The 27,948-nt window shown below is 32.4% G+C and overlaps 4 protein-coding genes across 4 annotated transcripts; 3 read left to right on the top strand and 1 right to left on the bottom strand.

Annotated features, from left to right (window-relative positions):
* Positions 1–470: 470 nt before the first annotated feature.
* Positions 471–1,183, top strand: LOC110943730. Its single transcript, XM_022185465.1, has 2 exons — positions 471–601; positions 687–1,183. Exons 1-2 carry the CDS (start codon positions 523–525, stop codon positions 1,181–1,183), a joined length of 576 nt encoding a protein of 191 aa, XP_022041157.1. The 5' UTR covers positions 471–522.
* A 74-nt stretch (positions 1,184–1,257) lies between these two features.
* LOC110939250 lies at positions 1,258–2,917 on the top strand. The gene is made up of 3 exons (XM_022180989.2): positions 1,258–1,727; positions 1,814–2,063; positions 2,127–2,917. Exons 1-3 carry the CDS (start codon positions 1,278–1,280, stop codon positions 2,834–2,836), a joined length of 1,410 nt encoding a protein of 469 aa, XP_022036681.1. The 5' UTR covers positions 1,258–1,277; the 3' UTR covers positions 2,837–2,917.
* Positions 2,918–4,806: 1,889 nt separating this feature from the next.
* Positions 4,807–8,793, top strand: LOC118485022. Its single transcript, XM_035981232.1, has 4 exons — positions 4,807–5,002; positions 5,897–6,055; positions 6,125–6,888; positions 7,507–8,793. Exons 1-4 carry the CDS (start codon positions 4,807–4,809, stop codon positions 8,791–8,793), a joined length of 2,406 nt encoding a protein of 801 aa, XP_035837125.1.
* A 3,323-nt stretch (positions 8,794–12,116) lies between these two features.
* Positions 12,117–15,589, bottom strand: LOC110943729 (protein FAR1-RELATED SEQUENCE 5-like). The gene is made up of 5 exons (XM_022185464.2): positions 15,568–15,589; positions 14,104–14,914; positions 13,756–14,014; positions 12,978–13,541; positions 12,117–12,806 (listed from the first exon to the last, which is right to left on the bottom strand). The coding sequence occupies exons 1-5, from the start codon at positions 15,587–15,589 to the stop codon at positions 12,183–12,185; spliced, it is 2,280 nt and encodes a 759-aa protein (XP_022041156.1). The 3' UTR covers positions 12,117–12,182.
* Positions 15,590–27,948: the final 12,359 nt, after the last annotated feature.

The raw sequence follows: 27,948 nt of genomic DNA, 5'->3' as shown, positions 1-27,948 counted from the left end.
AAACAAGTTGTTTTCAATCTCACACGGTGAAACCGACTTAAGAATGTGAATCCTAAAGGCACAACACACAACCCGTGAAACTTTGGATTCGATCTAAGGTTTCTATTTCTAACCTTTTCTCTCCAGCTTGGGGTGGAAAGTTTTGCAACTAAGATGCTTGATCTAGACCATTCCATATTAGGGTTCTTCATACGTGATACAATTTTATTAAGAGTAAATTACACAGATTGTCCTTTAATTACACCCTAAATTGCAGTCCCTGCCCTTTCCCTTTAATTTGTGCATTCCATGTCCTTTAAATAACAAATTTGCACACTCCTTGTCCTTTTCTCCAAACCCCATCCAACAACCCAGTTAAATGCACCCATGTGCATCTCACATGATGGGTAAAAATGTAAAATCACCTCCCACCTACCTTTAAAAACCCCATCAGTCTTCTTCCTCACATAACACACTCTCAAAACCCTTCACTTCACACGATCATCCCAATACATTAGAAACCCTAATCAAATCTCAAATGCAATGACGGACTCTTACGAACTGCGACCAAGGTGGTCTATTCGTGCAAACGTTGATCAAGAAACGGTTGAAGATTACTACAGTGAGTTGCATTTTCTCAATTTCCATTAACAATATATGTTTGGCTGTTGAATTTCTGAAAAATTTATACTTTTATTTAATTTCAGGGCGTTTTCCCCATTTGTTCGCTATAAAGCTACATCATGGTGGTTGTTTCACTAAGTTTCCAAACTTTGAGTATGTGGAGGGTAAGCACAACTATGTTGATCAGTTAGATCCTGACTTTTTCTCTGTTCATGAGTTGGATTTGGTATTGAAAAAGTTAGGGTATGCAACAGATGTTATTAGGTATTATCATTATAAGATACCTAATCAGGAACTAGGATTTGGCCTTCGTGCTCTAGGTAGTGACTTAGATGTTATTGACTTTTGCAAGTACACAACTGATTTTAAGACCATGCATGTTTACACTGAGTTTGAAGTAACAAATGTGCATACATATTTCTATTCCCCTGCAAAAAGTAGGATTGCTGAAGTTGTTGATGGACTGGATGGTGTTGAGATCATTAGGAAAAATCCAAGGATGATGTTAGGCTGGCATCCCTTAGCACAAGTGTCTCCGAACCAGATCTGTGTATCATTGCACCTCTACTTTTCTTTGTAAGCAACTAAAAGACTAAATTGTAGAAAATCCTAATATTCCTGTGAAGGCACTTCAGGATTAGTTTCAAAGGAAATACGAGGTAGAGGTTTCAAGAATGAAAGCTTTCAGAGCAAAAACAAAGGCACTTGACCAACTTCATGGTGATTATCAAGCACAATACAGTGTTCTAAGGGATTACATCTGTGAACTTTACAAGACAAATCCAGGTACTACAGTTCAAATTGAGGTAGAACCATGTGCAGATCACAGGTCTGTGACCAGAAAGTTCAAAAGAATTTATGTGTGTCTAGGGTCACTGAAGCAGGGGTTTAAAGCAATTGGTAGAGAGTTGTTGGGTCTGGATGGAGCTTTTATAAAGGGTCCATACCCTGGTCAGGTTCTTAGTGCTGTTGGTGTTGACCCTAACAATGGGATATACCCCTTAGCCTATGCAGTAGTTGAGGCAGAAACCTTGAATTCTTGGACATGGTTCCTTCAGTGCCTTGGTAAAGATCTGGAATTGGAGTCTAATTCAAACTTTACCTTCATTAGTGACAGGCAAAAGGTCAGTCCAATATTACTTACTGTTTTCAAACTTTACCTTCATAAAATGTTACTTGTTTGTATAGTGCACTTAATGTGTTATTACAGGGCATAATCCCAGCACTGCAGAAGGTGTTCCCATGTGCTGAACACAGGTTTTGCCTAAGACATATTCATGAGAATATGAAGTTGAGATTCAAAGGAAAAGAATACAAAGATAACTTATGGAAGTTAGCAACATCAAGCACTGTTGAGTACTTTGAACAAAACATGCAATCCTTGAAGGCATTCAATGCTGAAGCACAACTATGGTTGTCTGATATCCCACCACAACATTGGTCAAGATCACACTTCTCAGGTAAATATCTACACTATAATAATTAACATTGTCAATGTTGACTGATCTGTTATCATGCAACAGGTAGGGCACTATCAGATGTGTTGTTAAACAACATGTGTGAAGTTTTTAACTCAAGGATAATGGATGCAAGAGACAAACCTATTATCACACTTTTGGAGTACATCAGGGAGTATCTCATGAGAAGGATTGTGAATGTGCTTAGAGTTATGGACAACTGTGATGGACTGTTGACACCATATGCTCACAAGAAGTTTGAGGAGATTAAGTTACAAGCTAGTAGGTGTTCAGTCATGTGGAATGGGGAAGACCATTATCAAGTTAGAGGCCCTGCTGGATTTGGTGTTGTGGTGGATTTAAAAAGTAGAACATGTACATGTAGGAAATGGGAGATCACAGGGATGCCGTGCAAACATGTTGTGGCTTCAATATGGAACAAGAATATGTATGGTGGGAAAGGAACAGAACTACCTGAGACATTTGTCCATCCAGTGTACACAATGGATAGGTGGAAACAAGTGTACAAGTATAAGGTGTATCCAATCAATGGGAGGACTTTGTGGCCTAAGTCTAATGTCCCTACCACTTTAACACCACCAAACCATCACAAGCCTATTGGTAGGCCAAAAAAGGCAAGAAAGAGGTCAGCCCTGGAGTTGGAGGAGTCAACAAAAGATGGAAGACTGACAAAGAAGGGAACCACGAAGAACTGTTTGAAGTGTGGCAAAACAGGGCACAATCGCAGAACATGCAAGGGACAGGAGGCATCCTAGGAAGTTTGATAGTTTGTTGGACTTAAAACTATGGTTTTTATGTTTTGTTTAAATGTTTGAAATGTTTGGATGGTAAACCTTTGTCTTTTGTTAAGTTAGAATTTTATGATGTTAGTTATGTTATCAGTTGTTAAGCAAGCGAATTGCAGGTTTATGTTATCAGTTGTGTATGGTTTGCCTTTTGGTTTGTGCAGTGAAGGGTTAGATAGTTTAGGTTGGTTTGGTTTATAGTTTGGGCTTTTTGGTTTGTGCAGCAGGTTATTTTGGTTTGTGCAGCAGGTTATTTGCTTGCCTTTTGGTTTGTGCAGTGAAGGGTTAGATAGTTTAGGTTGGTTTGGTTTATAGTTTGGGCTTTTTGGTTTGTGCAGCAGGTTATTTGGTTTGTGCAGCAGGTTATTTTGGTTTGTGCAGCAGGTTATTTGCTTTTTTGGTTTGGCTTTTTTGCTTTTTTGGTCAACTTACTCGTATGTTTAGTGAAGTATAGTTACAGGCGCATCATATTGTACAAAAGATTTGATAACCAACTTGCATTAATCGACTTGCAACTTACAAATTACAAAACACTTCCAACTAAACATAGACGAAACCAACTAAACATAGACGAAACCAACTAAACATAGACCTGCACATTACAAAGCAGAGTAGCATACTAACTTTACATCACATTACATTAAGAAAAAAAGAGCAAACACAATGAAAACAACCCAACTCATGATCAGAAACACCCAACTCATGATCAACATCCTGTACAGGTTCATATTTGCAACTTGTAATGTTTCGACTTTAGATGTTAAGCGTTGGTTGTTAAGAGTCGCTGCTGTTCCACCTTGTGATCTTTCCCAAACCGCCGTATCAAACCAGCAGATGAATCCACATCTAGGGCATCCATAAAACCTTCTCCCTGGGTTCTTTGAAGTACAAGATGTCTTAAGAGTCGCTGCTTTTCCACATCTGCAAAATACCATGATTTCGTGTTTATAGTTTGAAGAGGAAACGGAATTTATGTGAGGAACTGTTATAATCTGATGAAGAATTTCGAAACCCTAATTTATGTGAGGAGGAAGAAGACTGATGGGGTTTTTAAAGGTAGGTGGGAGGTGATTTTACATTTTTACCCATCATGTGAGATGCACATGGGTGCATTTAACTGGGTTGTTGGATGGGGTTTGGAGAAAAGGACAAGGAGTGTGCAAATTTGTTATTTAAAGGACATGGAATGCACAAATTAAAGGGAAAGGGCAGGGACTGCAATTTAGGGTGTAATTAAAGGACAATCTGTGTAATTTACTCTTTTATTAATTTGCCCTCATGGGCCTTGAAATTTCATTTACCCTTACTTGGGCTTTTATACCGTAATCTTTTAAGTCCATGTCATATACCGGCCATTTATACATAAAAAGTAGAGTGTAATATTGTGATAGCATTCAGATATAGAACTCTCACTTTACCTTAAATATATATATTTTTTTATAAATGTTAAAAACAACTATTCCATCTACTTTATTATATGATTATTTTAAATATTGCCAAACCTCGGACGCTAATATAAAAAGAACTTGACCCATTCTATGGACCAAAGTTTAAAATCCAAGATAATACAATTGAATTACACCTATCCTATTGTCTAGCAAGAGTTTCATCTTCACTTGATTACACATATTCCATTTGTAAACTATTTAAACAATAACTTCTAAGGGTGGAGATATAATAGGAAGTTTATTTCGCTAGGAAGGATAGGAAGTAATCATAACCGTCCAATTGCACAATATACGGTCAAGATCAAAATCAAATTAAAAACTGTCATTTAAACACGCTCTCCGGAGTTTCAGGGGTATTATCGTCAAATTTCAAAATAACCGCCGTTGATTATACACAGAAACGCTTCGAAACAAAGTGCATTACGTTTTACACTTCCATTGAACGATCAAACACATACAGAAATTTGAGAAAATCATACTCCATTGAAGTTCATGGCGTCGTCGAGAGATAATTTGAAGGTTTACATTCGAGTTACTCAAAACAAATCAGTCTCTGAAAACCCTAAATCATCAAAGAAGCTAAAAACATCAACAGCTGAAGAGAACATTGATGAACAAGAAAATATTAGCCGAAAATCAACAATCAAACAACAAAGAACTAGAAAACGCAAAGATATTTCAGACAATGGTATATTTATCTATTTTTTGCTCTTTAACTGAATTCATGTTACGTTTTATGAAGTACAATAGACCTAATATATCATATCCGTTCCGAAAAATAGTTAATGAGTAATATTATCCCCTATCTTTACATTTTTGTTACCACAGACTATATTGCGTTTTATGTTAAAACTATGATCTAAGATACTAATGCTTCTTACGGGATTTATATATTGTGAATTAATGCGTTTTACCTAAATAAATTTGCAGAAACAATGAGATTATTATTATGATAATTGTAATCGAATTTTACTACATTGCGTTTTATCTTTGAATTTGCTGAGATACATGTGTTGTTAACTATTGCGTTTTATATTAATATAAATAAAAAAACAAAATGAGATTATGTAATGTTAATTTGGTGTGTTAAATAATATGATGTAAAGTATTGCGTTTTATCTTAAACCTGTGAATTACTGCTTTTTATCTTTATAGTGTTAGCTAATGCGTTTTATCATTAATTTCTTAATTGACATTGTTGACTAATGCGTTTTACATTAATAAATCATAAAAAACAAAATGAGATTATTTAATGTTAATTTGGTGTGTTAAATAATATGATGTAAAGTATTGCGTTTTATCTTAAACCTGTGTGAATCACTGCTTTTTATCTTTATGGTGTTAGCTAGAGAGTTTTATCATAAATTTGTTAATTGACATTGTTGACTAATGCGTTTTACATTAATAAATCATAAAAAACAAATGAGATTATGTAATGTTAATTTGGTTTGTTAAATAATATGATGTAAAGTATTGCGTTTTATCTTAAACCTGTGAATCACTGCTTTTAACTTTATGGTGTTAGCTAATGCGTTTTATCATAAATTTGTTAATTGACATTGTTTCATTATTCTATTTAAAGTTAAAAAACAAGAGGAAAAACAACAACAGGAAAAACAAAAAAGGCGAAGAAAGAAAGTGGTGATAGAATCATCAGAAGAAACAGTTTCTGATTCAATGGATGAAAAATCTAGTCGAGCAATTGTTCTGCATACTTCCAATCAACAACAAGTAAATTCAGGTAACATAAAACGCATTTAACATATTTCATGAAAAAAATATATGTTTTTAACACAATTCATTGTATCAGATGATGATTTTGTTGATCCACAACCAAGAGTTAACCTGACAAAAAATCAAAAGAAGGAAAAGGCAGAATCAAAACCAAAGAGATCACAGAGGAAAGATAAAACAAAAGAACAACCAGAACAACAACCATATTATGATTACGACGGAAAAAAAATTAACATTAGATGTGCAGTCAATAATCTAAAAGATTATATTGAAGGTTTGTCAAAAGAGCAAAGGAATGTTGTTAGAGAAATAGGGTTTGAGAGCATACTAAAATTCAAGCTGCATTCAGTTCCACGGAAATTCGGTTATTGGCTGGTAAAAAACTTTGATGCTGAAAATGATGAGATAAATATTGGAGATGAAAAGATTAAGATCACAGCTGAATTCATCCAAAAGGTATTTCAAATACCAAATGGAAAAACAGAGATTGTGGAAAAACTGAGACCAAAAGACACTGATCTTATAATTAAATTCTGGCGCGGTCAATTCCCCAAAGATATTTTGCAAAGAATGTATGCGCACAACTTGATTACTTATTTAAAATCAAGAAATGAGCTTGGAAGATTGTTCAAACTGAATTTTTTGGTTATTTTTTTTACGATCATGGCGGAGGCAATGCAGAGTAGTAATGTTAATCAAAGATTCCTGCCATCAATGAAAAGTGACAAAAAAACCCAAAATTTTAATTGGTGTGAATATATGCTGACCGTTTTAAAGCGTACAAGAAGACAATGGCCTGGAAATGAGAAGCTCTTCAATGGACCTATTGCATTGTTAGCGGTATGAAATCTGATCTTTCATTATTGCTACATATTTGCTGAATGTTTGTTTAGGCTGCTTGTTTATATTATTTGTTTGTTTAAAACTAGACTTTATAAAACGCAATGTATATTTTAAAACGCAATTATCTTTCATTTTTGTTTATTTAAGTTATTTGTTTCTTTAAAACTCTTCTTTGCTTGAGTAAAACGCAATGTTTTTGTAAAACGCAATATATTTAAAGTTACAAAACAATAGTTTTTTAATTTGTTTACAATGATTTATATTTTAAAACGCAACAAATTATGAATTTATTATTTATCTAAAACGCAATGAATCATACAGATACTATATGCATACAAAAAACAAGGATTTGATGATACTGAAAACACTGAAGAGTTCTCACTTTATAAAACGCAATGTATATTTTAAAACGCAATTATCTTTCATTTTTGTTTATTTAAGTTATTTGTTTCTTTAAAACTCTTCTTTGCTTGAGTAAAACGCAATGTTTTTGTAAAACGCAATATATTTAAAGTTACAAAACAATAGTTTTTTAATTTGTTTACAATGATTTATATTTTAAAACGCAACAAATTATGAATTTATTATTTATCTAAAACGCAATGAATCATACAGATACTATATGCATACAAAAAACAAGGATTTGATGATACTGAAAACACTGAAGAGTTCTCACTTGATAAAATTGATTCTACAACATTACAAGAATTTGAAGATGAATTGGAAATTGCTGCACAAAATGACGGCAGATGTCTTGTAAATGATAAAGTTAAAAAAGTCAGAAAGACTAAACAAAAAAAGAAAGATGAAAAGAATGAATTTTATGTTTATCCAAGTGAATCCGAGAATGAAAACGAAGAAATTTTTGAAGATGAATCTGAAGAAAAACATGAAGACGATGCTGAAGAACAACCAATCTCCTTACTTAAAGCTGCAACAGACTGGATTGATCAAGAGAATCAAGAGAATGTTCAAAACAGCCAAATTATAACAAATGAAACTGAGAAAACAAATACAGAAAGTGGAGGATCATGGGGGCAATTCTTCATTAAACCATCAGTAGGAAATAAAGATAAAATGTGGGTAGACAGTCAAAGCCGACTGCGTAATTTCATACCATCACAAAATCAAAGTGAAGGTCTTTCTGACATTCATTCAACAAAAAGTGGCGATGAAAATATGAAGAACATTAAAGATAAAAAATCACATGAAGAATATCTTGTGACTGCTTTGGATCAACATTTTAAAGGAATTGAAGAAGTTTTCGAAAGCATTCAATCACGCATAGATGAGATTGTGGAGGAAAATCCAACGAGTGAAGCTCTTCATAACAAAGTTAACGAATGGGTGTCATTGATTGAAAAATTCCACCATCAAGCAAAAAAGCACCAGAAAGTTAATATTGATTCAACTATGATTGAAACACCATCAAGATTTCTAAATTTGAGCCAAAATGAAGGCACTGAAAATCAAATCATTTCAACACCATTGATTGTAAAACGCAATGATGATGATACAAAACACAATGAGGATAGCTCACCTCTAGTTCAATCATCCAATCCAGAAACAATCAGTGAGAATGAACCTGCATCTGTTCTGCAAACACACATTGAAAAACCTTCAATGGTACAATCATCATTTAGCGAAGAAACTCCATCATTAATGTTGGAGATTATCAAAAAGACAGATGAAGAAGAAAAAAAATCAAATCTAAAGAAATTTAATGATGATGAGGTACCATCCTTTGATTTGAAAATTTCTCAGTTGCCTTCAAATGTTGATGAAAATGAAGTTGAAGTTGATGCTACTGGACACGGTGAACAAACCGAAATTCAAGCGGAATCTGAAAAAAAAAACAATCGAACAAGATGTTCAAATTACTGGAATACAAACAATGTTTGATAGAATTGAAGAACAGGATACTGAAAAGGAAATCAGTGATCTACTTCAAAACACATCATTCCTACACCCACAAGAAGATCAGTATAAAACACCTGCAAAATCAGTTCATCAAGAACAACCAACAACTGATATAAGCAAAACAGAAGAAATAATCACAAAGATGGTACGACCAGATCGAGAGAAAAATGTTCCTGAAGTATTTTGTTCACCATATTATCTAAGACAAGTAGCAATGAAGGAATCAAGAACAGCACACGAAAACAACATATCGGGATATGCGTTCCATGCAAAAGGAGAAATGATGTAAAAATTCATTTATATACACTAAAACAAAAAAACAAAAATCAAAATATTATAATTTAATTATTATTATTATATTTTTTTTGCAGGGATATTCTCTTTGAAATTAAAGAACATGCATTTCTATATAGATATGCTGCTGAAACAATGAGGCCAGGATTGGAAATCACCGGAGAAGTAATCAATTGTTGGTCTTATATTTTGAATGAAGAAGAAAAAAGAAGATCAAAAGACAACAAATCTCCACGATTTTTCTGTACTATTCGAATGCTGGTATGATATTTAAAACGCAATTTTTCTTATTCGTATAATGAAGAATTTTGAAGTTTGATTGAATTATGTTTTATAAAACGCAATAGAATTTTTATTTCTTTAATAAAACGCAATGATTTCTTTGTTTGAATGATGTTTTATAAAACGCAGCTGTATGTTTTATTAACTTCATAAAACGCAGCTCTATGTTTATTTACCTTCATAAAACGCAATAATATGTTAATTTGTTCTATTTTATACAGGCTTTACCAAATTGTGACAAGGAAGAATCTGAAAATAAAGGAAAGATGATAAAAGCATTCACAATGAACATAGAAAAAATTCTTCAAGGTGCAAAGCTAAAAAGCATAAAGGATTTTAAAATTATCCTTGTCCCGATTCTCCATATACAGCATTTCTTTGTTATATCTTTCAATCTTGAAGAGAAACAAATATTCATCATTGACAACAGTGCGAAAGAAGAAACAAATGAATCTAAATATGGAAATGTCCCTGAAAATACAGTAAGTATTCTTAATTATCCTTTTAAAACACAAATATAAACCACCTAATCTTTTTGTTTTGTTTTTTGTTTTTTTTTTCTATAGAGGGATGCTTTGGCAGCTTACCTTAAATCTGTTGGACATGAAAAAGCAGATGATATAAAGGGAATAATCCCTGTTAGAATGCAGATGAAATGGAGGACACAACATAATGGCATTGATTGTGGTATATTCACAATGCGTCATATGGAATGTTATAAAGGAGAACCGGTCGAAAAATGGGATTGTGGGTTTAACGTGGAATATGAAGTACCTGCAAATATCAAGAAGGTTAAAAACAAAAAACCAGTCAACAAGCAGACCGCACAACTTGAAGATTTAAGAAGAAAGTTCATCGCAAAGATATTATTGCACGAAATCAACGAACAAAGAGATTATGTTATTGAAGACTCAAAGACGTTTCGAGACCTCAGTGCGAAACTTAAAAAACAATCTTATGAAACTAGTTTAGATAGGATTAAAGACAGGCTTGCTCTTGCTGGTTTACTTTGATTTTGAAATGATACTTATTATAAAACGCAATGTTTTTTCATTTATCTTGGTTTTTATATAAATCATTATTTTCTTGATCATGCTAGTTACTTTGAGTTAAAAATTCTACTTACTATAAAACGCAATGTTTTTTATTTTAAAATATCAGTTATTTTTTTGTTATCTTAAAACGCAATATGTATCATTTAAAAATATTAAATCATTATTTTGTAAACAATTTATACAATTATATAAAATTTATAAAACGCAACATTTTAATATATGCTATTGTCTTTTTAAATTATTACAATGTATTAAAATGCTAAAAACTATAAAACGCAATATTTTTTCTAATTATTCTTTTCCAAACATATAACGCAATATATTTATAACGCATTGATTTTTTTTTTTAAATTTATAAAATACAAAAAACAAATAAAATAAACTGATATCTTAATGACAAGAAATGATTAGACCAAAAGCCTTAAAAAGCCTTTTAGATTCCTGATATAAATACTGTATATATGATGGAAATATCAATTAAAAGAAAAAAATAAAAAATAATCATTATTATTATTAAGACAAATTGATTCAAATTCCTCTACCAGTAGATTATATAAGAACAGAAACCCTAAACTATTTTCACATTTCTCTCATCATACACCAAAAAACACCAAAATACCCAACACACACAAACCCTAAAATGGATAATCAACAACTATCAGTTTGGTGGGTTAAAAGAGGCAATTTCTTTCTTCAATTCCTTGATGGAAAAAAAATAAAATACCATTCCGTTGCTTCTGTCCTTCAAAACTGCAATGAAAATGTTTTGAAAAGGATGAACGAAATAGGTATACCACCTTCTTGTTACACAGATCAAACAGCCGCACTGTTCAGAATTCTACACAAAAGATATGGTAATCCGAATCAAACAGAAACTGAAGATGCCCAGGTTACATCTTGGGAGTTCATTGAAGAAACTTTCAAAGTTTCAGTGACTTGGGACGATGGTGAGGTGCAGATGTATGACCCAAAGGACATATCTACCAGTGAGGATATAAGTTTTTTGAAGCAGTTATCCGAAATACCAATCATCAACAACTCTGCTAGCAAATTTGCAGAGAAGCTTCAAAACGCAGTACTCTCACAGGTTGAACTTTGGGTTGAATCTGAAAGTGATGAAGAAATCCCTGATGGAAGCTTAGGGTTTTCATCCGATGAAGAAACAAACTTTGATCCATGAAGCTGATCATGCTAGTTATTTTTGTTATTTTTGTTGCTTGAAAAAATCATCTTTGTTTAGAACTATCATTATCTATATAACGCAATGTTTATTATATCTACTTGAATTTCTTGTTTAATTTTATGTTTAATATGTGTTACAATAAAACGCAATAATAAAAAAAAAACATATTAAAGTATATTGTTCTATCTATAAAACGGAATAACAATATACTGTTATCATAAAACGCAACTTTCCAAAAAAAGCTGTCATGTGATTTTGAAATCCCTTTTGGAATCTTAGTGTTGTCATCATTTCGTGTTTAATTTGTTCTATGATCTATGTTACAATAAAACGCATTAATCAAAAAATACAATTTAAATTATATTGTTCATGTATAAAACGCAATTACAATATATTGTTGGTATGATAAAATGCAATTAACCAAAACATACTGATAAATATGATGGATATTATAAAACTCAGTAATAAAATGAGATGAAACATATACATCATAAAACGCAATGACAAATTTTTTTTTACTTATTGATATCTGATTTTGTCAGAATTTCTATACATAATTACATTGCATTGCTAGAACCTATAGCATTAGAAGAAACCTTATCTTTACATGTGCGACTGTTATGTCCTTTTTCACCACATACACGGCACGATTTCTGGATCTTTGATGATTTCTGAATTGCAATCTCACGATTTGACTTGATCCTTTTTTGTACACCGCATCCTTTGGTCCTTGTTTTGATCGGCACACGAATAATAGAATCTGATTTTTCTATGTTCCCTCCAATTTCAGCAAATCTTTCTTTGCGACTAGGAGGCGGCGCAGCAACCATAACCTCATCCGCTTTATCAATATAACTTTTAATATGATCCCTGTAACGACACAACTCATCTATATCGCCAACCAGCCTATTAACCACATACTCATTTGCAACAACGATTTCTCTATAAACTTTATCAATTTCACTATTCCTACCAATTTCATCAAACCGAATATTTGAATGATTTGATCCAACAGAAACAACATCTCTCATCCATCTTCTATGAACATATCTTCTAGGAAACTCATTTATATCATCATACCGTAAAACGTAAAATATATGCCGGCATAATATACCAAATTGTTCAAACCGTTTGCAAGAACAACTTATTGTTAATCCATCTTCTTGTTTGCTGTATTGCACCTGTAAATAAGATTAAAAAGCTATATAAAATTAGTGAAATTAAATATAAAACGCAATGAATCTTAATTATAATACAGATAAAACTATATTTTCATATAATGATAAAACGCAATGAATGATGGAATAATAAAACGCAATAGATATTTAAAAATATATAAATTTAAAAAATACCTTCAAAAAAGATGTGCATGGCTGTCTGAAATCCTTTATTTCAAAATATTGAACATCACCCACAATATCAAGAGACTTTGACATACACTTTGTAATGGCAGCATCAATTTCAATCTGAATATCCTTAAAAATTGTTTTGGTGTATATTTCTGATGCTTGTTTCTCCAATACAAAGTCACTCCAGGGCTTAGACTCAATATACCTTGTATCATGATCATTCCTCCTATGCTCATGCCTTTGAATATCCATTGCAGTCTCAAAATGAGTGAAAAATTCAACAAGTGTACATCTTGGATTGCAAATCTGACCAAAGAAGTAATTCTCGCTTTCACATCTCGAAGTAGTACGCATAAGACCAGCCAAATCCTCTCCATGGTAATAAGCAGGAATCCAGTCAAATCGAAGATCGTACATATCTTTTAACCACTCATGATTTTCCAATCCAAAAGTAGACATTATTGAATGCCACTCAGTTTCAAAATCTTCTGGACTAATAGTATCATTCCAAACAACATGAGTCATTCTTGTATTAAAATCAGTGTTTGCAGACAAAACAGGACCAACCTGAATAAAAAAGTAATAATATTATAAAACATAAAACGCAATAATTTAAAAACAATATATTGAAAATGATAAACATAATGAATTGATGGTAAAACGCAATTGTTTTGTAATTCTATTGATAAAAATATTTGGTGATCTTATTGTATAATACATAAAACGCAATAATAAAACAATTAAAATTTCAGTTTGTTATATCATAAAACGCAGTTAATACCTTTGTCTTCAATTTCTCCCATATGTGCCACATACATAACCTATGCCTACTTCTTGAAAGTACATCCTTAATAGCTCTCTTCATTGCAGCATCTTGATCAGTAACAACAACTTTAGGCTCACTTCCAAAAGCATTAACAAAACACCTTAAAAGCCATCTATAAGAATCTGCAGTCTCCGAACCAAGTAATGCACCACCAAATGTGACATTCCTATAATGATTATCAATACCAGTAAATGGAACAAAAACCAAATCATACCTGCATAAAAAACAAATTAAAAAAGCATTAGAAATTAGAACAGAATGTATAACGCAATAGAATATATAACGCAATAAATGAAAAAAAACTTACTTGTTTGATTTATAAGTAGCATCAAAACCAATATGTCACCAAAAACTGTATAATTTTTTTTTGATTGCTCATCAGCCCAGAAAAGCCCTTTCAATCTTCTATCTTCACCAATAACATAATCACATGTGAAACCCGGACAGCATTCTTTCTTCCTAATAAGACGCCTAACTACCATTTCTGCATCATACTCTCCGATATAAAGATTCAAATCCCTTCTATAATTCTTACAATCAACTTTACTAGCACCAACTTCACCAAAACCACCATACATTGTTTTCATAATATTGAATGCTTTAACAGGTCCAATATTGATTGCTGACAATCCAGATATAAAACTTTCTTTCACATAATCGATACTTCGTGCAGCCGGCAAGAAATGAATATCTTCATCTTCCACAAAGATATGATTATGTTCTTCTTCAAAGTAGTAGATTTTATACATATTATTGTTCTCTAATATTAATTTCACATGAGCATTGCATCCAACTCTTTTTGAACCTCTATTACGTCTAACAATCTTTTTACTATTCTCAACTGAACCAGAATCTATTTCTTTGCTAACATGAAATCCTTCTTTTGAACAGACAATATATCTTATTTTCACTAAACCATCACCATTTGTCCAAGAGGTATTTTTTCTTGCAGAAAAACCTGCAGCAAGTGCATATCTCTGATAAAACGCAAAAGCCTCATCAAATGACTTAAAAAACATTCCAACAGCAGGTGTAATGGATCCACTGACTTTAGGTTTGAAAAACTTTCTTCCACTGTTTATGCATACACGTTCCTCCCACTTGGAAATGTTATCTGAAACAATTAAAAAAAACTTTAAAACGCAATTCATCTTACATAATAATGTTTTTATTGATAAACCAAAAAATATATTAATAAAAATTTAAAATTCAAACATTTAAAGTTTATATATAGACTAATATGGATAAAAAGCATAAAAAGCAACAGCTTCAGTAAAACGCATCATATGATCTGAAACACTTAACAAATAATCATAAAACGCAATACATCCTATATAATAATGTGTTTAATATTAAATCATAAAAATAAGTTAAAAATAATATATGAAATACAAACCTTTAAGGTTTGTATATGAACTATTATCTAAAAAATCATAAAACGCAATACATTCAGTAAAACGCATAAAATGATGAATAAACAAAACATTGTACAACAATAACAGTTATAGACAGTTAAAGCTTTATATAACATAAAAATAAAAGTTTTATATTCATACAATTTAATTAATATCATAAAACGCAACTCTTCACTAAAACGCAATAAATGATGAAGAAAAAAAACAAACAAATTATGTTTAATTATACAACAATAACTATTAAACTTATGAAAAATCAAATATTACTTACAGAACCACGAATTATAAAACGTAAAACAAAGAAATTCAGAAAAAATAACAAAATTTTACTCCGAATTGAAGCTAAACATACCAGCAGAGTTTGAAGAAGACATTGAAGTTATCGAATTGACGAACGATACAAGATTAATGTTTGAAAAGAGATGAATTTGTAATCGACGGTGATTTAGGGTTACAGAACCTTCAATTATGTTATGAGAGTGATGAACTAAGAAAAGAAGTAACAGAATCTGTAATTGAATTAGAACGAAGATATGATAATGTAAAAAGACGAAAATGCCACCGCGTACAAAAATTTAAAAAAATATGATGAACGGCTAAGATTACTTCCTATACTTCCTAGCCAAAATAAACTTCCTATTTGATCTTTACCCTAACTTCTAATGTTAATTTCATTGCGCTTGCCCACATAGAATAATTTTCATTAACTTTCAATTTAATAGTAATCACAGGCATGTTATTAGAGTCACTAGGGATTCGTTCTAAACCAATAGACAATAAATACGCAAGAAATTATATGCAATCAAAAGAGAAAATATATAACAGAAAATTAAAAGTGCATAGTAAAGGATAACTCACAAGGTAATCCACCAAGCCACATAGTAAAGAGGACCTACAGTGAGTGTGAATCAAGAAGCAAAGATGGGTTACGCTTATCTAAAAACACTTGATGCAAACAATAATGATTAAGTTTTTATTATATGTATACGAACTATAGGGATAAATTGAGGTTTTTAAGTCGGGTGTAACACCAATCTGATATAAAAATGATCTGACCAAACAAAGATGAAATACTAGAACAAGACAAGAAGAGTAAACAAAGATGAATATATATAATACCTTGGATAGAAGACACATGATAGGTGGAGCAGGATATCTTAACTCACAGCTCGACCAAAATTATATATATATATATATGGAGAGAGAGAGAGAGAGAGAAAGTATAATGTACTTCAAGGCTTAATCTACATTAACATATATGACAAAAAATACAACGTGCGTTACTATCATAGAACGTGCGTGATTATAGTCCCATGCGTGATTATGTGGTCCCATGTGTGATTATGTGGTCCCATGCGTGATTATACCCCTGATCCAACGGTTACCATTGTCTCCTACGTGATGTATGATAAGGCTTTTTGTATGTTAACCTTACTCTATATATCTATTTACTATAATAAAAGAAACCAAGTTTTGGACAAATGTCATTCATTCAAGCCATCTATTTTTATAGATAATTAATATCAATTAAAAGATAATTATACAATTAAATTTAATATAAATTTAAACAATTCATATAGAAGATAATATATATAATATTTTAAAATAGAGTAAATTACAAAAATCGTCCGTTATGTATGTCACTTATTGCAAACTGTGTCCTTTGTCTTCAACAATTACAGAAAACGTACTCAATGTTTGCAAACCCTTGCAAGTTATGTCCTTTATCCCTAACGCAGTTAATTTAAATGATTTATTTATTTTATTAAACTAAAATAGTTAAGGGTAGAATCTATTTCAAAAATGTTTAAAATGTGTTTATTGGTTCTATGCTTATATTTTCGTGTTCAATTCTCAACTCAAATACGGTAATCACTATGTTTATGTGACATTTATAAGAACAATCACCGCAATCACCGCAATCACCCCATCCATCGTATATCGAGTATATTCGTTAGTTTTTTTTTAAGATATAAATTTTTATTAGATTCATTCAACCCGTGTAATAAACGAGGTTTTTTAAAGATATAACATTTTTATTTTTACTATACAAAATTACATTTATGCAACTCGTGTAATACTCGGGGTTTTAAAAATATAACTTTTATTATTATGTAGTATATAAAATTAGATTTATTCAATACATATAATACATAGGATTTATAAATATATAATTTTTTATTGTTTGGTATATAAAATTACATGTGTTCAACCCGTATAACACAACCTCCCGCTTTAGTCTCCCTAAGGGTCGAACTTATTCTCGCTCCTCAGCTCGACGAGGTTCTTAAAAATGTAACTTTTTTTATTATTTAATATATAAAATTAAATTTACTCAACCCATACAATACACGGGGTTCTTAAAGATATAACTTTTTTTTTTATTATTTAATATATAGAATTACATTTATTCAACCAATGTAATAAACGAGATTTTTAAATATATATTGTTTTATTATTTGGTATATAAAATTGCATTTATTCAACCCGTGTAATAAACGAGATTTTTAAAGATATATTTTTTAATTATTTGGTATATAAAATTGTATTTATTCAACCCGTGTAACACACGGGGTTCTAACCTAGTATATATATATATATATATTAAACCCATTAAGTTTAACCGCTTTCTAAATCGATATCCACCGTCAGATCATGCTCAGATGAAATCTCAGCCGTTTAAACTCCCAAAAATAACCGCTATAATGGCGGTTCAGGGCGGTTCTCGGCGGTTTTTTTAGCTAGCATTTTTTCTGCCCACATTCCCACGTCCATCCACAAAACTAGGGCTGATGATTATCAAGTGAACAATTTTCTCTTCCAAAAACAACTGTAAATTGGGTCCTAGAATCAATCTCCATCGTCGGATGAAGATGAGATCAAATCTCAGCCTTTCAAAATACATGAAACCTTCTAGAAGGGGAGGTTTCTACACGGTTAAAATGTTCAGTTTTACTTCTTGAACGGTTTTCTTCCTCCTTTTTCTCCGACCCACGATTTCACAACCACCACAATTTTGATTCATAAATATCATCTTTGTTCTCTATCCATTTACATTCGTAAGAAAATATTATCCCATTGGTCACTGCCACCACCAAGGCAATAATCGCCACCTCTCAATCGACGGTCTCTGCCGCTCAATCGGTAGTCACGCAACCCAATCAACCATGAAAGCCGTCCAATCCACGATCTCCTAACCACCATCGGTTTGCCGTCCGCCGTTGGAAGTAGTTGTAACTCCAATTTCAGTTTTGATTTTGCTACTTTTAGTTAACAATTTTAAGTTGAGATAGTTCGTGTTTGTGGTCTGGTTACAGGTATTAGGTTCGGTTTATGATTCTCCGAAAGTTATCAGTGAACCGACGCTAATTTGAAGGTAACATTCATTGTTTTAATTTGCCGATTGAATTGAAGCCATTTTGCCACCACTACAAGTTATTCACATTGTTTTTGTTTTTTACATTTAGGAAAAATTTGCATATCAACATGTGAAGCCATCTTGTCATGCTACAAACCATTCCAATGGTCTTCATCATGCCCAGTTATCAACCTCTATAGACAGTTATGTAGATATTTAAGATAAAATATCTTACAAAGGTTGCTATAATTTGTTTATTTGTTACTTTTGGTAAACCACTGTTACAAGTTGCATGAAACGTGATTTGTGGATCTTTTCTATGTTAAAGAAGTATGTGCTTAGTGCAGGTTTTGGTGGTTTTGAAGTGCAACTTCTTGAGCACAATGTGCCAGCCATGATTCAAAATTTTGCAAGTATTTCTGCTTACAAGGTACATAAAACTATATTGATCAAGTAGAGGTGGCAATCTTGACACATTTGCTTATAAACTGGTCAAATCGAGTTATGTTTATCGCGGACGGGTCAAGTTGGTAAAATAAAACATTTGTTTAAAAGGAAATGGGTCAATTTGACGAGCAAGTTGAAAGTCGAAAGCTTATTTCAGTGCATGTAGCCTCCTAAATTATTTTATTAGAAAAATAATTATCATTAAACTAATATAGTTTTAGAAAAAGTTCAATGCACTTTTATCTATAAAAAGTAAAGAGTTTCGACAAGAAGTATTTCGGAGTTCTAACTCCGTGGATGTTCATAAAGGCATGTTTTCTTTTGCGATGTTAGTGTAACATTCAAGTTTTTTTCATTGTCTTGGTGTTTTGACATCTTATGTTTTGACAAAATGTAAACAAAAAGAGAGTAAATAAATTACAAACATTACGTATGAACCAAAGCAATCAGAAAAAGAAACTTAAATAAAAAAAACAAAAAAAAAAACCCTTGTGACCGATGAAGTTGATCTTCAAAGATAAATCAAAAAACCAAGGCTGCAATTGAAGTTGCTGTCATTATCTCCCAAACTGTTAGCATAATGCCAAAAAAGCACAAAGTTTAGTAATTAAGAAAAGTAATAGGACGTCATAAGCGAACTACATTAAGCAGCATCATAGACAAAAACTACACTAATCAAGAATACAACTCATTAAATAAAAAAAAAAACATATTCACGCAACACATGACCATCACATGTCAAACAAGTTACGAAAAGATCTAATAAAAATGCAAATTTTAAAATATATTTGAATACACATTGTTGTTACGATAATCATAATGTGGCATAAGACTTATTTAATTAGGGGTTAAAGTCAAAATAATTGGATGAATGGGGTATGTAGGAGCGAAAGAGATGATATAATTAAAAACTGATACATACAGATCACCTTACAGGCTGTCTCCGAAAATGTTCGGAATTCTTTAGACCGTGTGCGAAAAGAAAATAGTGACCCCTTAAATATAAATTTTAAAAAGAATATATATATAAAAAATTTTAATATATGAAAATGAATTAATGTCATTTGAATCAACACCAATCATTTAATATATTTGACAAAATTAGACAATTAATGTCATTTACATTTTACAAATAGATAAGAAATAAAAAGAAAAACAAAACCAGGATTAGAACCTGTGTCTCCTTATTATTAAAGTGACTTTCAAACCACCAAACCAAGTGCTTCATACCACAACAAATGAAGATGATGACAAAGTTGAAAGTTCAATTAGTAAAGGTGGGTCTATCAGAAGAGAACTGCAGACAGAGACTGGCGCATCTATAAAAATAGTTGATCCGTCACTTGATTCAGATGAATGAGTGGTTATATCTGCACATCAACGAGTTGCCCAAACCACCTAACCCGCTCATCATGACACCTCTATTTTCGGTTGTTACTAATTGGCTTCTGTCAACCCTCTCTTTATAGGATGGTAATAGATATTATGCTCGAAGAGGCGCTCATCTTACTTTTAAGCGTGCAGAGAAAGCCCGCCCATCGGTGAATAGACTTCTAGGTAAATCGCGCATTTACCTTTGAACTATAAAATTATAATGGTGTAAAATGAGCTCCTAAGTATTTAATTTTTTTTCCCAAAATTGAAGGCCAGAATAGTTATAGTTATTAATTACGTATACTAATATTGTCATGCATCATTTTGGAACATGAATGGTGGAAGCTTTAGCTGTGATAATAGTGGCATAGGATAATCAAAGGGGTGTTGAGTTTACATGACAAATGCAATAACTTGCTTCAAGCTGATTTATGATAAATTGGATGGGTCGAGTAACAGGTCAAACACATGCACTGTTTGTAAGGATAGAAAGAGGTTGGTTTAGGAAGACCCAAAATAGTGTGTTCTAACTTCTAAATTGTTAACCTTTTAGAAACAAGAAACAACTAGTGTGTCTATATGATTGCCAAGGTTATATTTGTCACATTATCAAACTTTTTGAACAAGAAAATGATAGAAATTGACTCAAACACAAGTCAACGGGCCAAAATTACTACCTCTTTTGTTCAGCTTGTATTATACTGAACTGAACGTTTTTTTAAATTCTAATATGTCACGTTTAAGCTTGGCTTCTTTCAATGCTTAAGGAATACAAAATCTTAAGATAAAAAAGGAGAAAAGAAAGAGATAAGAGGCAGAGGGTATATAAAAAAAGGGGAAGATTGTCAATGAACAGTTGATAGCTGAATAGGAAGCACTTTTTGGACAAAGTGCTAAAAAGGGGGGAAGGTTGTTAATGGGTGGTTTAAGCAACAAAAGATTATCATGTGCAATCAATTGTGTAGCTTTATTCCGTTAGTTGTTAAGTTTGATTGTTACTAAATGGAATTGAAGCAATAGTCATAGATAGACGTAGGACCTACCAAAATTATATACGGTTCTATTAGATGGTTTGCTTGTGCTCCCTTTTCCCATGTGAAAAGTTATATGAATGGTTGAAATTTTAATAAACAACATGATTTTTTGCATTGTTTTGAATCTTTTACCATATCTAATCTTAATCTTTGGCCGACTGTTATTCCCTTTATAGGTTGTAAAATATACAAGTTGGGAATGTGCAGAGGGACGTTTTGGAGATGGTAGCATCATTTCAAAAGGCATCAAGAAAGGTATTATGATTTTGAAATATATCTTATTATTTTATGAGTTAAATGCCATTTTAGTCCCTGTGGTTTGGGTCATTTTGTCAGTTTAGTTCAAAGGTTTTATTTTTAACCTGTGGGTCCAAAAAGGTTTCAAAGTTGCCATTTTAGTCCACTGGGTTAACTTCATCCATTTTTTTTCTGTTAACGAGAAGGCCAATTCGGTCATTTTGTATGTAATTCTGTTAACTAAAAGGGCAATTCAGCCATATAAAATGACCGAATTGGCATTCTCGTTAGCAGAAAAAATGGATGAAGTTATCCAAGTGGACTAAAATGGCAACTGTGAAACCTTTTTGAACCCACAGGTTAAAAATGAAACCTTTGGACTAAACTGGCAAAATGGCCCAAACCACAGGGACTAAAATGGCATTTAACTCTTATTTTATCCATAAATCAATAAGGAAATTCTGCACTTATGTGCACTTTGGTAGTTGTAAAAAGATTTGTATCTTGTAGTTTATTTTATACACTAGATGAGTTGGCGTTTACATGTAATATTTAAACCTTGATATTTTATATTTTTATAGAAAATTCTTATTGAAATGTTTAATTGTCGACCTGATGAAGCTGAGGTAAGATATGCATCAGCAAAGAAGGCCGAACTCAAGTTGACATTTTCCCAACTAGGCAACTACCTCAAACCCATGCTATTGGTGTATGAGCATTAGGCTTGGCGAAATAGATGGGCCAACATACCAACAATTTTAATTTTCATGCATTCTAATGTATAGTTTGACATGTTTTCTTATGTGTTAATTCTTTCAATTTAATAATTTAATACGGTGGACCTATTAGAGATACAACATAACAGACTTTTAATCATGCTGGTGAGATCAATGGCGGAGCTTAGTGTAAAGCGGGGGTGCAACCCCCCCCCCCCAATGTTTCGGTTAGAAGTGTAAAATTTCATATTTTTCTTTCGAAAATTTAAAATTATATAGTTTGTCCCCCAATTTTGCCTAAGTATTTATACAATATATAAATTGGGTTCCATGACTTTCCGCCCACTCAGAACTTTTGATTAAGCTCTGCCACTGGGTGTGATCTAGTAACGCCTATATTCACACATGGATAGCTTTACGTGGCTAAGTCATGTGTAACGTCTTGTGGTTGCCTACGATTTTATGTGAACAATAGTGGAAAGCACAAACAAAGAATTAAAAGTTAATAAGTCATTTTTGTAGTGTTTGGATAATGTGTTGAGAAAGATTTTTTGTGGTTTGAAAAGAAGAAAACGAAAAGTTAGATGGTTGTGACTTTTTCAAAAAGGAAAAGGGGAGATCGAAAAGAAGAAAAGGAGAAGCAATCCCAAACACCCTCAATATAAATTATATTTGTTTGTTACGTTGTTAGCATAACCCATCCACCGGACGGGTATTAAACTAGTTTAGAATGAAAACATGCAAGTGGATTGATTCCAAGAAATTGGACTCCCCATCTTTAGCCCGGTATATACAGCATCTTTCGATATGGGCCTTTGTAGAAAAGAAAAAAAAAACAAGATATTAGAAAAAGAAAAGAAAATAATGAATAGTAATAATAATTATCTATATTAATACAAACTTTTGATGAATAGTAGTTTAATTTTCTTTTTTTTTAATATTGTTTTTCTATATTTTCTTTATTTAATTGTTTTAATACATTAATTGATTTTAAACATATTTTTTTCTTTTGATGAACGGTAGTTTAATTTTCTTTTTTTTTTTGAATATTGTTTTTCTATATTTTCATTATTTAATTGTTTTAATACATTAATTGATTTTAAACATATTTTTTCTCATATAATTTTTAACATACGATCAAAGTAACTGTTATCAAACACGAAACCATAAAAATGAATGTGCACTGGTACCAAGGTTGTTTGTTTAGTTCGGTACTGTATGATAGCGATATAATGTCAGTTTATCGAAAGCAAAAACAATAAAAGTAAATACCGGTACTGATGTAACTTTTAACATATGATCAAAGTATCTGTTATCAAACACGAAACCATAAAAATGAATCCGAACCGATACCAAGGTGGTTTGTTTAGTCGGTATGGTAGCGATATGGTGTTAGTTTATCGAAAGCAAAAACAATAAAAATAAGGCAAATTGGATTTAAATAATCCCAACTCACTGTTATTGGCCAATAATAATCCCAACTCATTTAATCACCAATAATAATCTGAACTATTCACTTTTGTTTGTAAAATACTCCCAGTTAAAAAAACACTAACTAGGTTAAAAAATTGCTGATGTGGCATCTAATGTGGCCCTTTTAGCTGATGTGTCATATGACGTGGCAGTTGATTTGGATTTTTTGATGATGTGGTAGTCTACGTGGCATTTTCGATGACGTGGCAGCTGATGTGGCAGTCTATGTGGCATTTTTCGATTACGTGGCAACTGATGTGGTAGGTGACATGGCAAGCCACATCAGCAATTTTTTAACCTAGTTAGTGTTTTTTTTTAACTGGGAGTATTTTACAAACAAAAGTGAATAGTTCGGATTATTATTGGTGATTAAATGAATTGGGATTATTATTGGCCAATAACAGTGAGTTGGGATTATTTAAATCCAATTTGCCTAAAAATAAATACCGGTACCGATAAAGATGTTGTTTAATCGGTTTTGATTCGGTTTGGTACTATAGCGGTACAATATTCTAACTATAATTGTAATTATAACTATAGTTATAATTATAGCTCCACCCCTTTTTTACTACTAATCGAATATCCTTCACTATTTGACTAAAGCAAAAACGATAAAGATAGTGTTAGTTTATCACTATAATTATAATTATATATATACATATATATATTAATAGAAACCTTTGATAAATAGTAGCAAATAGGTGAATAAATTTTGAGTAATTCCTTTTCACTCATCCTTATTGTTTTCATACTTGACTTGGACTGTCTCAGACCCAAAGGCAACCTAGTCTTTCCTTCATTTCTCAGATGCATTCACGTTCCATTTAGTTAATTTTTAGCTTTAATTTTTATAATATATATTTATGGTTCAACTAGAGATGAGTATAACACGAACCAATTTTTCTTTAAATTTTTGATCACATGCAGTCTCCATTTATCTATTTTTAATATTATATTTATGGTTCAATTTAAGATGAGTATGATAGTGTTTAGCGAATCGTGATAATAAGTTTTAATTATACCACTTATACTATATATAATATATGTTTTAACGCATTTGATTTTCGTTTAATCTAATTGTCCTCTAAAAAATATATTCATTAACTTAGAAAAATGGAATATGCGCATGTGTTTAGTTCTTTTTCTTAATGTTTCGATATTAAATTTGTTGACAACGGATTTGCATTTAGAGTGTTTTATGAGTATCATAGGTGATTCGAATTTAGAGTGTGTTTTGGGTATCGTAGGCAATACAAGTGTTGTTAACATGTCGTACCCTGACAAACTGAAGCGATTCTGACTTGACGACATAAGTGCTGGCATTCGATTTTATTGTTTTAGACCGATGTAAAACATGTGTCGATATACGTTTGGGTATACCAAGACTTAATTTTCGGTTTTCTCTTTCGGTTGCTATAGTGATTGTAGGTATCACAGCAAACCAAACAAATACTGAACGAATTCCCGCCGCGTAGCACGGGGAAAATGACTAGTATGTTTGATATCAAATTTGATATTTCAACACATATCAACTTAGTTTTCACAATCAAAGACTTTTATAGTGATATCTAAGTTACTAACTCACCATAAAATTTCTACTACCAATATTTCCTAACAAAGAGTATTGGTTAGGAGGTATATGTTTTGTAGGATCGTTTTCAGACCCAAACGAGTCGATTAGATATACTTAGTTTGAGCGGCGGAAACAAACAAACTAAGCTTAATTCAGCAAGAATTCACTTTAAACTGTCGAATTGTATTGATTGAATAGCGTTTACAGCCTGACGACACTTCGGCAGCACTTCGTTGCATACCGGAAAGACTGGATACTGATTTCGCTTGGAACTACCCTATTTATAGGGATTCTGATTTCGCTTGAACACACTCAAGCGAAATCACTACACTTTACATTTGGAGCGAAATCAACTCTAACATCTCGAGCGGAATCAAGATCATGTGATTTCGCTTGAAACTGACCTAGGTCATTTCAAGCGGAATCTCTACAAAACTGATTTCCTCGATTTTCGTGCCCTGATCTAACTAGTACAATACAAGACTCGATACAAGACGTAGACGACAGACGGATGCACTAACAAACTCCTCCTCGGATGTTGACGAAGTCTTCAGTGTCGAGTCTTCACATCTTCAGTCTTTATCAGCCTTTGGGCTTCTCTTTAAACTCTTTGAAGTATCTGACGCTGTAAGCATCCTCAATCTCTATCTTCTCTTTCTCTTTCATCTTTCCCTCGGATGTTGACGTCTTCTCTATACATCAGCACCAACATACACTCCCTCTCAAATGTTGTATCTTTTAAACTCATCAGCAGAAACAATTTCAGAATCAGAACCCTGACTCAGCTCTTTGTCATTCAGACTCCCCCTCTCAGTAAGCTGGGATCGCAGTCTGGCTTTCACAGGTTCAGAGTCCATTCCAAGATCGTGACCTGGCTCTCCTCCAGCTCAGGTTATCTGCACAATCTCTACCTCAAACATAAGTTTTATAATATAAACTTTTAATTCACTCAGACACCACTTGTGAAAATCATAAAATGATCTAACATTTAGTCTCTGATGAATCACTTGCAGGAGTATCCTTTTTCAACAACATCTGATTACCACTTGTAAGATTTATAACCTTAAACACACTCTCCCAAACCAACTGTCGTCATGTTTAGCACTTAGAATTTTGAAAATCAGCTCTTCAACATCAGTTGTCGAAAATCTTTTTGGATTTTTCAAAATTTATGCCAAAACATACTAAAATATTTTTGGGATTTTTGAATATGAGGAATACAGAAAAAAAATATTTACAGACAATATTTTTGTGAGTTTGTGTAAGAGGATCATATCAGTTTATGAGACATATCACCAACACCGTTAAGCTTGATTTCATTTTAAGTTCTAAACAATTCACCTAGATTGTCAGTATACTGGTCCACTTAAATTTTCACACAAAGTTCAACTGTTTCGAGATACGAGATTAATGTTTTAAGCACTTAAACTTATTCGCGTGTCCCACTACTTGAATATACTCCCGTATCCAGATCCCAATATTCAGTCTTACAGGTGAGTATGCCACAGATGATATCTGTAAAGGGGTTAATGCGAAACCGTGAGAGCTCAGGTCAGAACTTCCGTTCAGCAGAGAGATGACGGTTCGACTTTTGGTGTGTCCCCTTTAGAGGATCTTTTGTACAATAGCAATGATTATCAATTTTATTGTTTCATCATTTTGCTGAGGGCGAGCTTATATTTCAAAGCATTTGCGGAAAGTATTTTACGGGGACTAGGTCAGAATTTCCATTCAGCAGAAGTCCCGGGATAATACCCCAGATATCACTGAGTATAAAGACCTAATATCTCAGAAAGAGAGACCTTTCAAACAAGATTTCGGGGGTTACCCATATATCCAAGAAATTGTTACCCACGATATAAGCAAGTTTGAATTTTAGGTTTATATCTCGTCACAATCTACTGAATGTGCAAAAACCTACTGACATATCCGCAGTAAGATTGTTTATCACTTTTTTTTAACTTTCCATTTCTTTAGCATGTTATGACAGTCCACTGATGTACTATCATTTCCTCTTTTTCCACAACAAAACTCATTTTTGATTTTATCATGTTTTTGTCTTTTTCAAATTTTCTGTAAGTTCCGTGAAACGGATCTTTCAATGATATCAAACAATCACCAAGTTTGTGCGGAATCCAAACTTGGTGAGATTCAAGAAATAAAACGAAAACCAACAAGAAAGATGAACAATGAAGAACAAACCGAAATCACTGTCAAACTTGCACACGTTCTATTACTATGAATTAGCAAAACGTCTGGTACAAGATGACACACCAAGATCGCCTCTATCTCTCTCTGTAGGAATTCTGTAACTAGGAGGTTCCCAAAGGTTCCAAGGTTCCAACCCTAAAACAAGTCTAAAACTTGTTTATATACATAGACAAGCCCAATTCCCTACATGGGCTCCCCTTGGGCCTGCTTTGTCGCGACCCCCGACCCACCCTGGACGGAATCGGGAGCCGTGAGCAGTTCCAGTGGTACCCGTGGTATTTTTATGTGACAGCGGAAGTCTTTTATTACA

Source organism: Helianthus annuus, chromosome 12 (genome assembly GCF_002127325.2).
Source record: "Helianthus annuus cultivar XRQ/B chromosome 12, HanXRQr2.0-SUNRISE, whole genome shotgun sequence".
Lineage (NCBI taxonomy): Eukaryota > Viridiplantae > Streptophyta > Magnoliopsida > Asterales > Asteraceae > Helianthus > Helianthus annuus.
Note: the sequence above shows the minus strand (reverse complement) of the source record. Positions and strands in the feature narration are given on the sequence as shown.

Excerpts from the sequence above, each read along its gene's own strand:
- LOC118485022 (XM_035981232.1), top strand. The coding sequence starts at position 4,807 with ATGGCGTCGTCGAGAGATAATTTGAAGGTTTACATTCGAGTTACTCAA. Across the intron at positions 5,003-5,896 it reads CAAAGATATTTCAGACAATG|TTAAAAAACAAGAGGAAAAA; the intron begins GTATATTTATCT and ends TTCTATTTAAAG. Across the intron at positions 6,056-6,124 it reads TCAACAACAAGTAAATTCAG|ATGATGATTTTGTTGATCCA; the intron begins GTAACATAAAAC and ends TCATTGTATCAG.
- LOC110943730 (XM_022185465.1), top strand. The coding sequence starts at position 523 with ATGACGGACTCTTACGAACTGCGACCAAGGTGGTCTATTCGTGCAAAC. Across the intron at positions 602-686 it reads AACGGTTGAAGATTACTACA|GGCGTTTTCCCCATTTGTTC; the intron begins GTGAGTTGCATT and ends ATTTAATTTCAG.
- LOC110943729 (XM_022185464.2), bottom strand. The coding sequence starts at position 15,589 with ATGTCTTCTTCAAACTCTGCTG. Across the intron at positions 14,015-14,103 it reads CTTATAAATCAAACAAGTAA|GTATGATTTGGTTTTTGTTC; the intron begins GTTTTTTTTCAT and ends TTTTTTATGCAG. Across the intron at positions 12,807-12,977 it reads CATGCACATCTTTTTTGAAG|GTGCAATACAGCAAACAAGA; the intron begins GTATTTTTTAAA and ends TCTTATTTACAG.
- LOC110939250 (XM_022180989.2), top strand. The coding sequence starts at position 1,278 with ATGAAAGCTTTCAGAGCAAAAACAAAGGCACTTGACCAACTTCATGGT. Across the intron at positions 1,728-1,813 it reads TCATTAGTGACAGGCAAAAG|GGCATAATCCCAGCACTGCA; the intron begins GTCAGTCCAATA and ends GTGTTATTACAG. Across the intron at positions 2,064-2,126 it reads GTCAAGATCACACTTCTCAG|GTAGGGCACTATCAGATGTG; the intron begins GTAAATATCTAC and ends ATCATGCAACAG.